Genomic DNA, 14,978 nt, shown 5'->3' with positions numbered 1-14,978 from the left:
CATTCTCCTGAATGATTCATCCGCATGCACTTGGCGCCAGCTTGCAAACATGTGCCTGGGAGTTGGTCTATTGCAACTGCCGTTACTGATCTAGATGTCAAGAAGCCCTGGCATTACACCCTCACTGGGCGTCTGCGTCTGCGTCCGCTACATCGGCATGATCCGAACTAGACTTCGGCTGGTAGAAACACTTCTTCCTGGCCGCCAAGGCCCCCTCTCTCATTCAATAGTCCAAGCACCCAACACGACTGAAGTTTGCTCACCACCATTATAATCATGATTTGCTTGCGGGTTGTTAACCTTGTGCATATGCTCCGCTGCTATGCATGCGATAAGTGTGCTGGCCCCGTTCCCGAGCCTTTTGGATGTGTAGTACGTGCACTTTTCCCAGCATCGTAGCCGGTCGCATTGTCGCCTCTGAAAAATAAAGCAAACCTGAACGCCTTGCTTGAACGCTAGTGCTCATGAAGTCACTGCCATCGTGTCAAAAAGCTGTCCGGATATTCGTTCAACCCAAATCTTGCGTGTCGTTGCCTAACGAAGAGATGCCTCCTCCGTTGGGCTCAATCGGGTCCGATGAGATGCATGAACCGTCCCACTCTGCGTCAACTATTAGCCACCGAGAAATTTGCGGTTATATCGTGAGCCAGTCATACCGGATATGTCATCGTCCGCTTCGTCCACCATGAGCCGCCGCAGGGGTTCCATTATCTCTGCACCAGAGTCGTCAGCATTGCCAGACGTTCCAAGGCGCAAACTCCACTTACCACTCCGGATGGCAGCAAACTCGACATCATCATCTCTCTTGTCTTCGGAGGACTCGAAACAGCTTGAGCACTTTCCAACAACTTGCAGGATAGAAAAGGCTGCGTCGCGTTTGATCTTGGCCCGGCGATTGACGTATTCCTCGCGAAGGTAGACCAAGCACTTCATTCCAATAGTCCTTGCTAGTCGGTCGAACCAATCCGTTCTAGCAGTCACACCAACCTCATCCATCGGCTTGTCGACAGACGATAGCCGAAAAACATGCTCTTCGATCAGCCGTTCAGCGCGCCGTCTTGTTTCAGCATCCGGAGACACCAGGAGGCAAGGGGCCCATTCCGGAATAAGCTTCAGGCATCTGCTGTGCCTTACTCGGGCAACCTCGGAACTGGGCAGCTCCGAGCGCAATACCAACTCGAAGAAGCCCAAGAACGCGGCCCCCTCGGTTTTCTGAAGACCTCTTGCCTGCGAACAAGCATGCACTATCAGAGCGTCAGCATGTTTTGTCGAGCTCGTGCACTCCACGTATCGACCCGCCGCTCTCAAAAATGGGCCGATGGGTTGCGTCGAGACTTCGGCTTGCATATTACGACGCAGAGTATTGAGTATTTTGAGATCCATGACGTCCCCAGTTGCAGCCAACCGACCTACGATGTCGTTGGTCGCGTCCCAAGCTTGGTCGAGGAGCAGCAGCTTCTCTACGAGGAAGCTGGTGGGTTGATCCTCCGGCTCATGGTGAACAACGTGCACTTCTTCCGACGTCCAAGGGAAGGGGGCCTCCTGGCCGAGGCGCTCCGAGGGATGGTCGACAATGACGCCTGCGCCGAGTACCGGCTCCAACTGGGCCATGAGGTGATCGGCAAGCGTGATGATGGCCGAGTAGGATGGCGGCCGCGTGTTGACTCGCCGCAGAACGTTGTTTAGCATGCGAGCATAATTGGACGGTAAGTCAAGCGATGCGTCGGCCGCAATGATGTGCATCAGCTTAATCAAATAATCCTCCGACAGAAGCAACCCGGTTTCGCGATCCCCGAGCTTGGCGAATGCGAGCATCGCACCGAAATATTCGTCCCACGAGCGGAGGTGGAATTGGAAAAAGTGCCATAAGTGATTAAAGAGCATGACCACCCCCTCCAAGACGCTATGCTTTGGCGCCTCATCAGCAGCATCGATGCTGTCGTCCTTGTCCATGTCATCTAGGTCGATACTTGAACCTGCATCTGCCATTCCGGGGCTTTGTTGGAGGTAGTGATGAGGGAGATCAGCGGCAATCTTTTCAGTGGCCCAAACAAGGGCCTCTCCCGCAAAAACACGCACTTGGTGTTCTGGGTTGCGCTGGAGCAGTGCCCGGTACGACGCATGACGGCAGTTGAAGTAGTTATAGAACGAAAGGGCGCATTCGCTGCAGTTGACAATGGCCGCCTTCAACATGGCAGAGAAAGCAGGGAAGGACGGTGTATCTTTTGATCGTCCCACGATTTGATCGAGGTGAGACAAGGCCATCTCCATTGCCAAGTTCTGCAGGTCATGGCTGCACGGTTGCGGCTCAGCAACCTCTCCTCGATCGACACATCGCTCAGAGCCGCCAGTTCCTTCCTTCTTAGGGCACCTGGCCAGATCAAAGCAGGCCTGGACAAATGCCGTATGGGAAGGGTCGAAGAGGCAGTGCCGCCTCAAAATAAGGGTGTTCTCACCGTCAATGTGTTCCCTCAGCGGGGCTGGTACGTTAACGCACAACGGGGCGGGCAGCTGCTGCGCAGCCATCGCCTCCCTCTCAGCCTGGAGTGACGAGGACCGTTGGTAAAACAACATGTAGGCGCTGTAGGACTTGTCATATATCACGCCGTTTGTCTCATGTAGTGAACGGCTATTGTCTGGGCCCCCGAAGGCCGCCGACGCCATGAGCGAGGGATCCCACATCGTCACGACATCGTCGTTGAACTCGACCCAACCGCTCTCGGTGGCGGGCAATGGCCGCTCTCTGATGTATGAATAATAATGGCCAGACTCGGCTGTGCCGGCATGCACGAGCACGCCGACAAGCTCGAACATATCTGCTGTTGTATCCGTTCCGCAGTCGCTCAGACTCAGATGTTCAATCGTATAAGGATGCATATCGATCATCGGAGGAAACGAAAAGTGATCGTTAATTTTGCTCCGCTGGAGCGTCCGCAGATTGAAATCGAAGCGCTTCAAGTGGAAGATCACGCTGTCAGGCACGTCCTTCAAGCACGCTCTAGTTTCGTCAGCGCGGGAAAGGCTATATGAGGCGCGAGTATGGAATGTATGCCTACCGTTTGACAGCATCAACATGGCGGTCGCAGGTTGAGCATTTGTATTTGTTGTCTACGATCGTCAGCCAATGTCGGCGATGCGTTGTACTCGACACTTACCGCCCTCCATTATCTCACCATCGACATATGCTTGCAGACTCTCCTCCAACGTGCTCTTTCCTTTGATGTCGCATTGGATCGCGGAGAACGGCTCGAGTCGTTCTGAAACGTGCTCACACTCTTTCGACTTGACCTGTTGGACAAGCTCTCCGCCGTAAAATGAGCGGAGCTTCCTCTTATCTTCGGACCGCGGCATCTGGCCCTCCCATCTGTCGAAGAGCAGATTGTAGAACTCGTCCACGTCCATTTGGTTGTGAATATCAATCGTTGTATCCTCGTATGTTTTGATGGAGCAAGCAAACGCCATCGGATCTACGTGGCGACGATAGCTCTGCTGCATAAAGGCAAAAATCTTCTGGGTGTGAAAAAGGAGGTGCTGAGAGTTCGTCGGGTCTCTAGTCGGTACCCCTAGAATAAAGCAACGGAACGCGGGATTCATGAACAGTTGTGTCATGAGGGAGTTAAGGTAGCAGGTATTGGAGAGGTTTCGCAATCCGACGTAGCCGGAAGCGGATCGCAAGGCCTTGGAGCGTTCAAACTGAAAAGGAAGCTCAAAGAGATAAGGGTCGTCTAGTGTTTGCTTGTCAGCAAAGGAGTAGTGTCGGTCGTTTGAGAGGCGCCTACCGTTGTCGTCCGCGTAGTAAGGGACAAGGTGGTTGAGGAGCTGCAAGACCTGGCCTAATTGGTGACGATCCTGCCTAATTATACCTATTATAACTTCATAAAGCTTCGCTCGACTCTCCGTGTTTAACATGATACGGGGGACTGAATATTCAGCTTGGTCGAGCCTTCGTGGAAAAAGGTGCCGCCATAGCAGTTTTTGGGCAATGTTCCTAATGCTATTAGCAAAATTCGTTGTCAAGGGTTCCAGCAGCTCGTGCACATACTCTGGCAGTGCCCCGGAGCTGGGCAACTCGGCGCATATCAACATGCACGAATGCAGAACGGAAACGAGGCCACTAGCAACAGCGTCCAACGGGTCCTGCTGGCTGATATCCTATGTTCCGTTTTAGCACCCCCCCCAATTCGTTTGGCATGGCCTTGCCTTACCTCGGTTGATTCATGCTCCAGCAACAACCTGCTTGCCTCACCTGCCAGCCTATTCACGTCTACCCGGCCGGGAAGCTTCTCAGATAGCAGAAACAACATTTTTTTCAGGAGTCCGAATAGCTCATCACACTGCGTCGGGTGCTGTGCGGCCTCTGGGGGAAGTTCTGACACGACCAGCCAAAGATACAGGGCAATGCCTTCAAGCCCGGCACCCTCGGGCACCGTCCCTTTGGCATCCTGGATCTGTAGTTTCTGTACTTCCCTCTCTGCGCAGCTCGCAATGAGATCCACAGCAGCCATCCTGACGATTTTCCTCGAGTCAAAGAGCAAAAGGGTCTCGATAAGTGCCCGGAAGATGGAGTCACCCGAGATTTTTACCCAAAACTGCTGCTGCATCTGACTGAGGAATAAGATTGCGCTGCACGTGCTCGTGATTAGTGGCAGGCCTGAGTCACCTTCACAGGCAACGGCGTCTGAGAGAAACTCGACAAGTCGCTCAGGTGCAGGTACATCAATTTCGTTGACGGCGACAGTCGGCTTGGAGATGCTCCTTGCTGTGATAATGTTAGCAGGGTGGAGGTATTGCGTCAGTGAGCGGCAGATACCCTGAATCAACTTGACAAAGGTTTGCATCAGAGCGCTCGCAACACGCATCTTTAGTTGCGGTGGGACGCCATCAAATATAGTTGAGTCTGTCAAGGCCTGCACAACAAGTTGCAGAGACTTCTGCAAAGCTTGGTCATACGCAACCGACCCATCACGATCCTCAGACGTGTAGGGGGTGTTCGCATCGGCCAGGCCTCGACGAGCACACTCAATGTATTCGACCAAGGCATGGACGGCGTACAAGGACTTGAATGGCTGCCCTGGGAGAAAAAGATCTTTATACGACGTGTTGGTGGTGTCGAAGAGCGACATGACATAGCCATCTGCAGGCAGCTTGACGACGAAGTCGTAGATCTGCAAACATCATCAGCATCAACCCAAACCAGAAAGTTGCCTTCCCATACCTCCCCCGCTATCTTGTCCTCCATGCTGAGGTAGTCCCACAGCTCCGGGAAGTGAGCCAGAATCTCAATCTCGAGCGGCAGCGAGCCTGGTTTTATCCGAACCGGTGAGGCGGCATAATTTTCCTCCCGCTTCACCAGTATGAAGCCGTCCTGAACGTCTAGTTCCTCTAGGGACTTGCAGATGTCCTGCTCGGATGGCAGCAATTGGCGGCCGCGATAGTACACTCGATAATTCTCGAAACCAGTCTCCTCCTTGAGACTCGCGAGGAGAGATGATACCGTATTCTGCTTGCCGATTTTCAAAGGTATTATGTCTGTCTGATCATCGCCGTCGAAAGATTGATACTTGAGCCCCGCAGAGTCTCCTTCCACTTCCTCGGGTGACTTCGTCATGAAAGACCGCAGGTCGGCGACCGCAAACCTTGGCTTCGACTGATAATTTTCCAAAAAGTACCGAAGCAGCTGCAAGGAACGGGTGAAGATGCGCACCAGGGCGCTGACCTCTGCGTCGGAAAGTATCATCACCATGGAGTCGTCATCACCGCTCATGGCGTCGTCGCTGGATCGCTTCAAATTGGATGCCGCATCTTTCATCTGCCGCAGGCAACGCGCTACCAGTGCCAAGTGGACTTGCCTCGTCCGGTGTATTGGATACTCCAAAATTACGACGCTCTCCAGATAGACCCCGACGGCGAGGCTGTAGACGGCCTGACCGACAAGCATCGAATCATCGGCGTCGAGGATGATCCTCCATAGCTGTTCAACACCGCTGCTGGCGATGACTGCTTCGTCGTCCAGCGCAAAGTCGGTGCCGCTGTCGGTTGCCTGAGGGTTCACCAGAGCGCCGAGCTTGATCTTGATAAACTCAAGCATGCCGCCGCAGAAATATGATGGCGGAAGATTTGGCAAGTACTTGGAGAAGCAGGTTTGAAGAAACGGATTTTGACACCCCTCCTTTGTCAACACGCCCAGCATGATAACCCAACCTGCTCTTCTATCGTCGAGGCACGATGACTCCGGGCCGACGAGGATATTCCAAAGTTTGACGCCCAGCTCGTCGCTGATAGCTTCCGGCTGGAGTTGAATGAGGTTCGTCACGAAATCTCTCCTCGGTTGGTTAATCGCCCCGGAGAGGACGGGAAACGAGCCAACCTCTCGCGCAGTTGAGCATGCATGCTCCAACTCTTCGACGATTAACTTCGCGATGTTATGCTGTTCGATGAGAACCTGCATCTGACCGACAGTTGCATTCCGAATGGCCATGGAAAGGCACCACAAACTTCCCAGGGTTGTGGTCGATCTAGAGCTTATGTCGACAATGCAGCTCGAATACAGCTCGTGGCGCCCCTCCTGATCCGGGCCGTAGGCGAGCATCTCCTTAAACTTTTGCATCACTAGGCGTTGCATCTCAGGATCTGCAATCTGCGGACCAGGGGCGAACGCAGATGACTCCCTCAGCAACCGTAGGCACAGTCGGTACGGGTGGAAGCTGAGCATCGACTGGCTGCTCTGCGACCTGCTGATCATCTCGCTCAAAACATTATCCAGAAGCACCCGCATGGAGGGCGAGAAGTTCTCCAAGGCCAAGGACTCGAACTTCTTGCACAGGTACAGTAGGTCGGAATAGGCGAACAAGCTCGAGATGGTGGTCATCATCCGCGTCAGGGCATCGACAACGCGGGGGTCTTGACTGGAGGTGAGGCCATTCCACACCTTGTCGGTGTGTTCCGTTTTGTAGGTCTTGGTGACAACGAGAAAGCCAACGATATTAGCGCATTCAAATATGATCTCCGGGTGGCATCCAGCACCGAGAATGTAGTCGATTAGACCAGTATCAAGCAGGTAGCCTGCCAGGTGGTCGAGGAGTTGTGAACTGTGCTCGTCTCCACCTTCACCAAGCCGTTTCCACATACCGACGAGATGGGTGCACATCGTGGTGACGGCGGTCATGCGGAGGTGCATCTGGCTAGAGCGGATAAGCTTGCACAGGGAGTCAATCTTCCATTGCCAGGAAATGGCCTCGGACGTGTGCTTTGCTGCGACAGCTGGATACTGCTTTCGGTGGTCGTTGACGAGCTCTTCCGCCTGCTCATAGCCGCTGTGGCAAAACAGCTTCAGCGTTTCTGCTAGAGCTTGAATTTCTGTCGAAGTGCAGTCGTGGTTCAAGCTTGCAACGTGTTTGTCGATTGTTGTCGCCAGCGAGGCTGCGATGGCCTGCCAAATTTTGTAGCCGACCTCCAGACGTCGTCTTGTCTCTATTGAAGTGCGCGTTTCAGATCGAATAGCATGCATCGATTCTCGTACGATGTCCATCAGTATTTGGCTCAGAGGCGAAAGAGTCTCGGCCAGCTTTGGGGATTCCGGAATGAGGCGAACCAAGGCGGCGGCATACTCGGACAGGCAGTCGACGCTGCCCCCAGGGCAGGCTTGCAGCTTGAGAACCATGCAAGCCTCCAGCTCTTGTTGCGTGCCGTCATGGACTGCAAGTGGATGGAAGCCGAGAGGCATGATGGAGCTATGGAGTTGCTGCAGAAACGCTGGCGCGAGGAGATTCGGCGCTGAACCCGAGTCTGACTGGAAGTCACGGAGGATAATTGTGTCGAGTATGACGAAGCGTCCTGTCAATGCTGCGCTGGCGGAGTAGAGATCCAAGACGGTACTCTTGCTTGCAGGCTGCTTGAACAGTTCCCATCTGGGCCGGGTTAGCGAGACAGGCGGGCCCTCCATGGTCGATAAGCACACTCACCGCCTAGATGCAACAGCAGCCAGTGCATCGGGAAAGGAAAGCCAAAAATTGGCATAGGTGCGTCGAGATTCTAGAACGGTGTGGGTATGGGAGCACTCGGCGAACCTCAAGTAGTCGTTCAGCCAATCTATCACATCGCGGATAATGTTGACGTCAATGACGGTGTCTTCTAGTCTCGTCAGCATTCGAGGCATCAATATTCCAACCGCAGTCGACTCACTACTTGAAAGATAATGAACTAGGCGTTGCAGTGTGTCGCAGATGGCCTCATCAGGCTCGACGTAAGGGAATTGAACCATGGGATCATTGAGCAGTAAATCATCACCCAGGAGGTCAGCGGCAAGGCCTGCAGATGAGCACTCCATTTCCGCGTCTCCGTCGTCGTAGGCTTGATCATCCTCTGTGATGGCGATGAGCTCAACCGGGGGGCTGCCTGAGGGCGAAGTCGATCCCGCACTTGCCGAAGAACTCTCATAGTCGTCCACCGGTGCCTCTCGGGCCATGGCAGGGCGACAAGGACTGTGCATCGCTGGATTTGGAATGCCATGGACCGGTGAAGGGACAGGCGATACGGAGTCGTCCCGTTTGCGAAGGTTGATGGTCACCCTGCTCGACGGAGGCTCCGTCGGCGAACCTTGGTCGCGAGCCGTCCGCTCCGGCGTGAGGGGCGATTCGAGCTTGCCGCTGAGCACCATGGCGCCAGCAGGCTCTTGCTGGTCGCCGAGGTCGAGGGTGGCCGAACTCGAGACTTCATGAACGGTATTGGCGGTGTCGAGCGATGTTGTTGGTGATCCAGAAACAGAGGTGCGACGGCGCTTTCGGGAGGAAAGCTCGCTGTCGTCGAATGGATTCGGCCGGGTCGAGGGGGCATCAGCAGAGGCGGCTTCTTCCTGATGTGCGGGCGGTGAAGGTGACGCCGAGGCTGGAGCCATCTGAGTTGGGGTTGAGACGTTGGGAGGACGAGACGTGAAGGTCCCAAGACGTCACTGCGCCTTGAAAGCCGTCCTGGCGGCAGCTGGGCAAAATTAACATGTGTGTTGCTAAGCAAATTCGGCATCAGGCGACGGCGGCCGGGATCCAAAGAGAAACAAAATAAGCAAGGAGAGAAAGATTTGATGAATCGGAGTGGGATTCAAGCCAAACGGGGCAGGTTCAGGATGACTCCGTGACGTGTGAAGATCACAGATTGGCCAGAGGGGACGCGATTGAAGCTTGGGCTTGGGTGGAACCGTGACGGGAATAAATGTACTTGTACGGTGTAGTAGCAGGTACGAACGAGTATGGTACGGAGTAGCGAGGGGTCGGCAGGAGTTTGTACAAGCAGGCATGGGTAGCGGGAGAAGGGGGGGGGGGGGGGGCGAAAGGTACACTTAGTGGGGGAGGGTAGGTGGAAGTGGCAATGGTGACACAGGATGCCCCAAGCGCTTTCGTGCAGCTCTGCAGTGACTTGGGGCTTCTGTGCAGACAGGTATTTGCGAGCGATGCGATGATCAAGCATAGCCGAGATGCGACCAGACGAAATGTATGCGCTTGGCAGCGGCGGAGGAAGTTGAAGGAACGGGTTTGACTGACTTGACAGCGTTTGACCTATTCGTAAGGGTGCACTCTCTGGCGTTGGGTGACGGTGTGTGATGACGACGTTTTGACGGCGATGCTCTGTCGGCTTGTTGCTTGCTGACACCCCAAGGTCACCCGGCGAGTGAGTGGTAGGAGGTGAGGAAATGTCGGTGGCTGATGCAGGTTCCCAGCAAAGAATCAAATTTAATACCACGGTACCATATTGGTCGCTAGGTACAGAGTACTATTCGTAGGTATTTGTGTAACGAAGTGAATGAAATGGATGCCAGTTGCCCAACATCCAACGATTTGACTGCGACACAAAGTACCAAAGACAGGGCACAAGAGGCGATTGCACACAAGTACTTTGTTGCTACTTGTATACCTGTATGGGGAATACGTGCTTCTACTGTACGTTGTAAGTACTGTTAGGACTTGGTGCAGAATGTGCGTGTAATTTCACTGAAGACTGTACGATGTGTTGATACAGAGTACGGAGTATTCCGTACTAACTTTACTAAGGTGTACGGAGTAATACTTCCGCTATTTGTGTTAGCTGGAAAGTACCTGTTGTACTGCAAGTGGGAGGTACCAACCGGGATGCCTCACAGCCTAAGTACAGGTGGTTGCTAAATTAGTACTAGGTTGGCACCTACCTAAGGTACTCAATTAAGTACATACGTACTTGGCGATAAAGTACCTGCATACGGATTACTCAGTACTGGATACTAATTAACCCTTGGACTCCGTAGGGACGGACGTATTCACGTACTGTACAGTAGTATTACTGTGCTGCGGCACGGGTTGCAGGCAAACAGAAACTGTTCGACTTTTGCGGCAAGATGGCTCGTCAATGCTCGCGAGGTTGAGATCCAAGTTCGATGAGATCTCGTATCCGGGATGAGGAGTCTAGACAAATGCACGCGTAGAGTTACTGTCACTCACAGTCACAGTTACTCAATCAGCGTGCCATCGCTTGAGTGCGTCTGCTTGTAGCCTCGTGGCACTGTGGATTCCAAGTTCGCCTCGATCTAACAATCCACAATGCTACGTCACTAGTCACCACTTACTTGGAAGTACAACTACTTGCATGCGTGCAAACATTGCTCGTACTGTAGATACAATCACAAACTAGGATATACCTAGCAAAGTAATGTAACGGCACTGAGAAAGTACGGGCACAGTGCAGTATACATGTTAAGAAGGTATACATATGTAGCACATAGGTGTAAGTACACGTAAGTATACAAGTCGTATGTAGATAAAAGAGTATCAGGAAAACATGTACACCAATGGAGGACGGAGTACTTGTACGGAGTACGGACCACTGCGTTGTAGTTGCAAGTACGGAGTGACACTGGACAGTACTTGCGTGTATATACCTAACGTACGTACTTAGCACGTACACCTTGGTCAATGCTTTTATGTACTTGTCGCCAGCACAAACACTGTTAGTGTTGGTGTACAGGTATACTGTAGGTGCCTATTGTACTTCCGTTCCGTTCTTACAAGTACGGCATGCATGTTGCGTACAAGTAGTAAATACCTAACACCAGTGTTGGGTAGTACTCTGACCGACGCAAATAATACCCCGTATATTTACTCAAGTGCTGGTACACTCACAGTACTGTAGGTACATGCTACATGAGATTCATCAACACCTACGGTGCACTTGTAAAGTACGTACCTAGTACTTACAAGACTTGTGCTCAACTGCTTGTACATGCACGTCTCGTAGTTGTGAGTACTGATAGTAATAATTGCATGGTTCTTGCCAGGAAATATAGAAGCACGCATACAGATTACCCCGAACGCTCAAACGATACAACCGTAGTAGTGTTATAGGCACGTGCATATGCTGTACAAGACTTCGTTCCGTACATGCATGATTACAGTATACTTGGGGCTTGAGCGCCGACGCCGGAATGGGGCTCCACAATTAAACAACAAAGCTTTCCGTTTGGAACTAGCAGGCAATGTTTGAACTTTCTGGGTCCCCTTTGACAGTCGCCACATTCACTCGCGTGACAGCAGCCTGATCTATTCCCCTCGATTCATCAGCAATAAACCCGTACAAAAATCGTCAGACCATCTTCCGCGCTTGTGTGAACAGTGCAGGAATCATGTGAGAATGTCGAAGCCATCCCAGTTAGCCGGACGAAAGAGGCTTGTTCATCATCTCGACACGCCCTTCTCGGCTGTTTCATGGTAGAACCACCTTCCTGAACCTGCACGAGACAGAGATAACTGATAGATCCAAGGCCGGAGATAAGTTCAAATGATCAGGATGTCATCTTAGAACTACTATGCGAGTAAGCATCGCGTGCTAGGCGTTCTTCATGAGCTCCAGGCAAGCGAGATGCTGACACGGGCCTGTCCAGTCTGTTAAGTCCAATAGGCCAACACCGACGAGCTCATATAAGGCCTTCAAGGGGCAAAAGAGCTGCGAAGATGGCTAGGGGTTCCCAAGGCGGCAAAAGCAACGACGCAGCCCAGTGTTCAGTCCCGCCCATGCCAGAGTTGTGCGCTAAGGTGGACGTCGGATTCAATTCAATATCTAAACGGCTGGAAAAGCTATCACGTCATGGCCAAGAATCCATGGCGGTTTCAGGGAATTCGGACCGTGAGCCGTATGCAATGGTATTTGTCGCACGGGGAAACCAATCGCCAGCCTTCAACTGTCACTTCCCCAAGTTGATCCATATTGCGTCCCGAGACATGCCAATCAGCGAAAGCACTCGGCTGGTTGGCTTTTCAAGGCCGTGCTCGGATAGACTGAGCTCGGCATTGGGAATTGCCCGAGTATCGTCCGTCGCCGTGGCGCGCGATGCCCCAGGCTCTCAGGCTTTGTGGGCTGCTGTCCAGAAGTCAGTGGTGCCGGTGGACGTATCATGGCAACAAGACGACCACGGCACCAGATATCGAGCAACGCAAATAAAATCGGTGGAGACCACGGTCGGAGCCAAGAGGGCCAAGGTGACGTGAATGGCTCAATACACTGCACGGCGTCGACGTTGGTGTGGGGAATTGGATCAATGGATACGAATGCGAGGGAGAGAGCTTCCATGTAGTTCGATATCGTAAAAAGTTGTCGAACATCGCCAAATGACCGTCTAACAAGCTAATCAAAGAGCTATGGTAGTGCGAGGATGTGTGCTCTGCTTGTTTCGAGTGTCGGGTATGATACACATCTCCAGCCTGCTAGTTGAAAGAACCCATCATGAGTCGGCATTCCATCATGAGTCGGCATCGGAGAGAAGAACGCTTGGAGATCGAAGTCGACCTTCCAAATTTCTCTTAAAACCTTATTAAAATGCGCATAGAATTGCAGCACCTTTGTTTCCTGTTCGTATTTCGCCACTGAGGTGGCTCGATCGATGTCCAGCATTCGGAGTTTGGCACACATTGTCCATAAAATACTACTCATGAAACACTACCACCAGATACTACCTACAGATGTGTTCGCCTCTTCACCGGGAACCAAGAGTAAGTACTAAGATAGATATTGCTACTTCGTAGCAGGTTGTAGTTGCCGCGGTAGCTGGGTACATACTACTCAGTACGGTGTACTGGATGTACATACTACAGTCACCGAGTTGCTATTTGCGACCAGGTACTATGATTTCCCATGCTGCCCTACCTCTTGCTTGGAGCTTCTCGTTCAGAGTGGTACCTAATACGCACCTACCTTTTATGAGCACACCCTAGTATTCCAGTGCCATTCGCAGGCAGCTGATGCCACCTTTCACAGCACAGGGACCTACATTGAGCGTGCTTGACAAGATATCTACTAAAACTGCCTCTCATCTCTCCTCTCACCAATGATCAAACCGGCCTTCCTTGGATCCCTGCTGCTCTGCGTTTGCTCGATTGATTGCCCGATGCCCTGTTCGATCGAGTAGGCATCAGACACCACTTCAGTTCGAAAATATCGAGTCTCGCAAGCGGCCCACCAAAGCGAAAGCCTTCAAGTTGAGAACTGTTCAGACAAGCAAGGAAATTCGTTCTAGAACCTATACCTGGAAGGTTTCATACATGATTCTTTGGCCACACGCACCACCTTCAGTTGTTCAGCAGATAGTGTCAGCTGATTGCACGAACAGAGCCGCTGCCAAAAAAAAAGTCGTCACAGTGCTTTGTCGTCGCAATAATCCCTACAATCAATTCGACTAGACCAAATCCATAGAGTCCAAAGGTATTGTCCACACCATGAGCACCTCAGGATACAATGACCCGGAGAAGCTTCGAGCTGCTTTAGAGCTTGCCCGCAGCTTCAAGACAGGCGGTTCTAGTGCCAAGAAGACGAAGAAAGGGCGCGGAATCTCCAAAAACACGTCATATGGAGGAGTTTCCCATGATTGCGATTTTTATTCGTCCAAACCGAATAAGTTTCGAGGTCGAATCCCGGATTGCTTCTCGCTACATGCCGGACCGCCACCGCCGAGCCAGAGGCGCTATCGTAATTTGGGAAGGTTCGGCAGTACAAGTTCAGTCGAAACTAAGCACTCTATCTTGGGAAATGCAGGACTCGATTTTCTGCTTCGCGTTGACGCCACAGCTAGAATACGAGCAGAGGCTCAAGCCCAACCATGCTTGGGTCTGTGACGAAGACATCACAACTTCCTATGCTGCGAGCAGTTACACATGAAATATCCACAATGGTCGAAACCGTGCCGCTTTCTGTTGCCAACCCCCTAAAATTGGACCATGGTGCGCAGCAGAACCCGGATAGTGGCAGTGAATCAAATCTAGAATATCTCATGAGCTCTTTCACCTTCGAGGGGGCGAAACCCCATGACATCCAGGCGGGGACCCTCCTTGATACATTTTTTTCCTTGGTCCAGCGGGAGGAGAGTCTTGAAAAAGGGCCAGTTGGAGATGATGCGGAATCTCTAGCTCCTATACCAAAGAGCGCTGAGGATAACCCCCCTGGCAATAAAAGAAACAACCAACTCCGCCCAGAGGCTGCAAGTTTCACACCAAACATGGCTGGAATTAGTTGTGACCAAAAGCTGGCGACAGGTACTTCTCAGAAAAGCGACCAACAGGCCCTAACCCTTTGTCCTCATGGATGTGGTCGCAGTTCCACCGCTGAGGCTCCTGTCGATTCTATCGGACCCGTCGCCCTTGTCGACGTTGGCGCTACCTCTTCCACTGCTTCTCGCTCTACTCCCGCTTCTCCCGCCGAGCATCATGATATGGCGAACGATGATATTTTTGTACCATCGTTTAATCCCATACGCACTGGGATTGTGTTTCCGATGGCTTACACGATCGTGATTCCAGTTCATTCCGTACACCAACATCTCCAGCCGGAAGCTGCTGCAACATTCAACACTCATCCGACCGAAGAAGTTTCAACTCTGCAATCGCGACCGTCTCGGAAGGAATCGACCCCCGCTGTCGGGCTCAAGGGTTCCATATGGGCCTCTTAGGGCTCCTCGACGACAAACAAGGCTG

At 52.4% G+C, this 14,978-nt stretch overlaps 2 protein-coding genes across 2 annotated transcripts; one reads left to right on the top strand and one right to left on the bottom strand.

The window, feature by feature from the left end:
* Positions 1–612: 612 nt before the first annotated feature.
* On the bottom strand, positions 613–8,893 carry DCS_07793 (uncharacterized protein; the record flags this gene model as incomplete). Its single annotated transcript, XM_040805077.1, has 9 exons — positions 613–713; positions 768–2,998; positions 3,057–3,108; positions 3,156–3,853; positions 4,043–4,152; positions 4,206–5,165; positions 5,216–7,907; positions 7,962–8,130; positions 8,182–8,893. 9 exons carry the CDS (start codon positions 8,891–8,893, stop codon positions 613–615), a joined length of 7,725 nt encoding a protein of 2,574 aa, XP_040655181.1.
* A 5,283-nt stretch (positions 8,894–14,176) lies between these two features.
* On the top strand, positions 14,177–14,953 carry DCS_07792 (uncharacterized protein; the record flags this gene model as incomplete). The annotated part of the gene is made up of 1 exon (XM_040805076.1): positions 14,177–14,953. The coding sequence occupies one exon, from the start codon at positions 14,177–14,179 to the stop codon at positions 14,951–14,953; it is 777 nt and encodes a 258-aa protein (XP_040655180.1).
* Between the last annotated feature and the right edge of the window lie 25 nt (positions 14,954–14,978).

This window comes from Drechmeria coniospora, chromosome 03 (genome assembly GCF_001625195.1).
Source record: "Drechmeria coniospora strain ARSEF 6962 chromosome 03, whole genome shotgun sequence".
In the NCBI taxonomy this organism is placed as follows: domain Eukaryota; kingdom Fungi; phylum Ascomycota; class Sordariomycetes; order Hypocreales; family Ophiocordycipitaceae; genus Drechmeria; species Drechmeria coniospora.
This window is presented reverse-complemented; position numbering and strand designations above follow the sequence as displayed.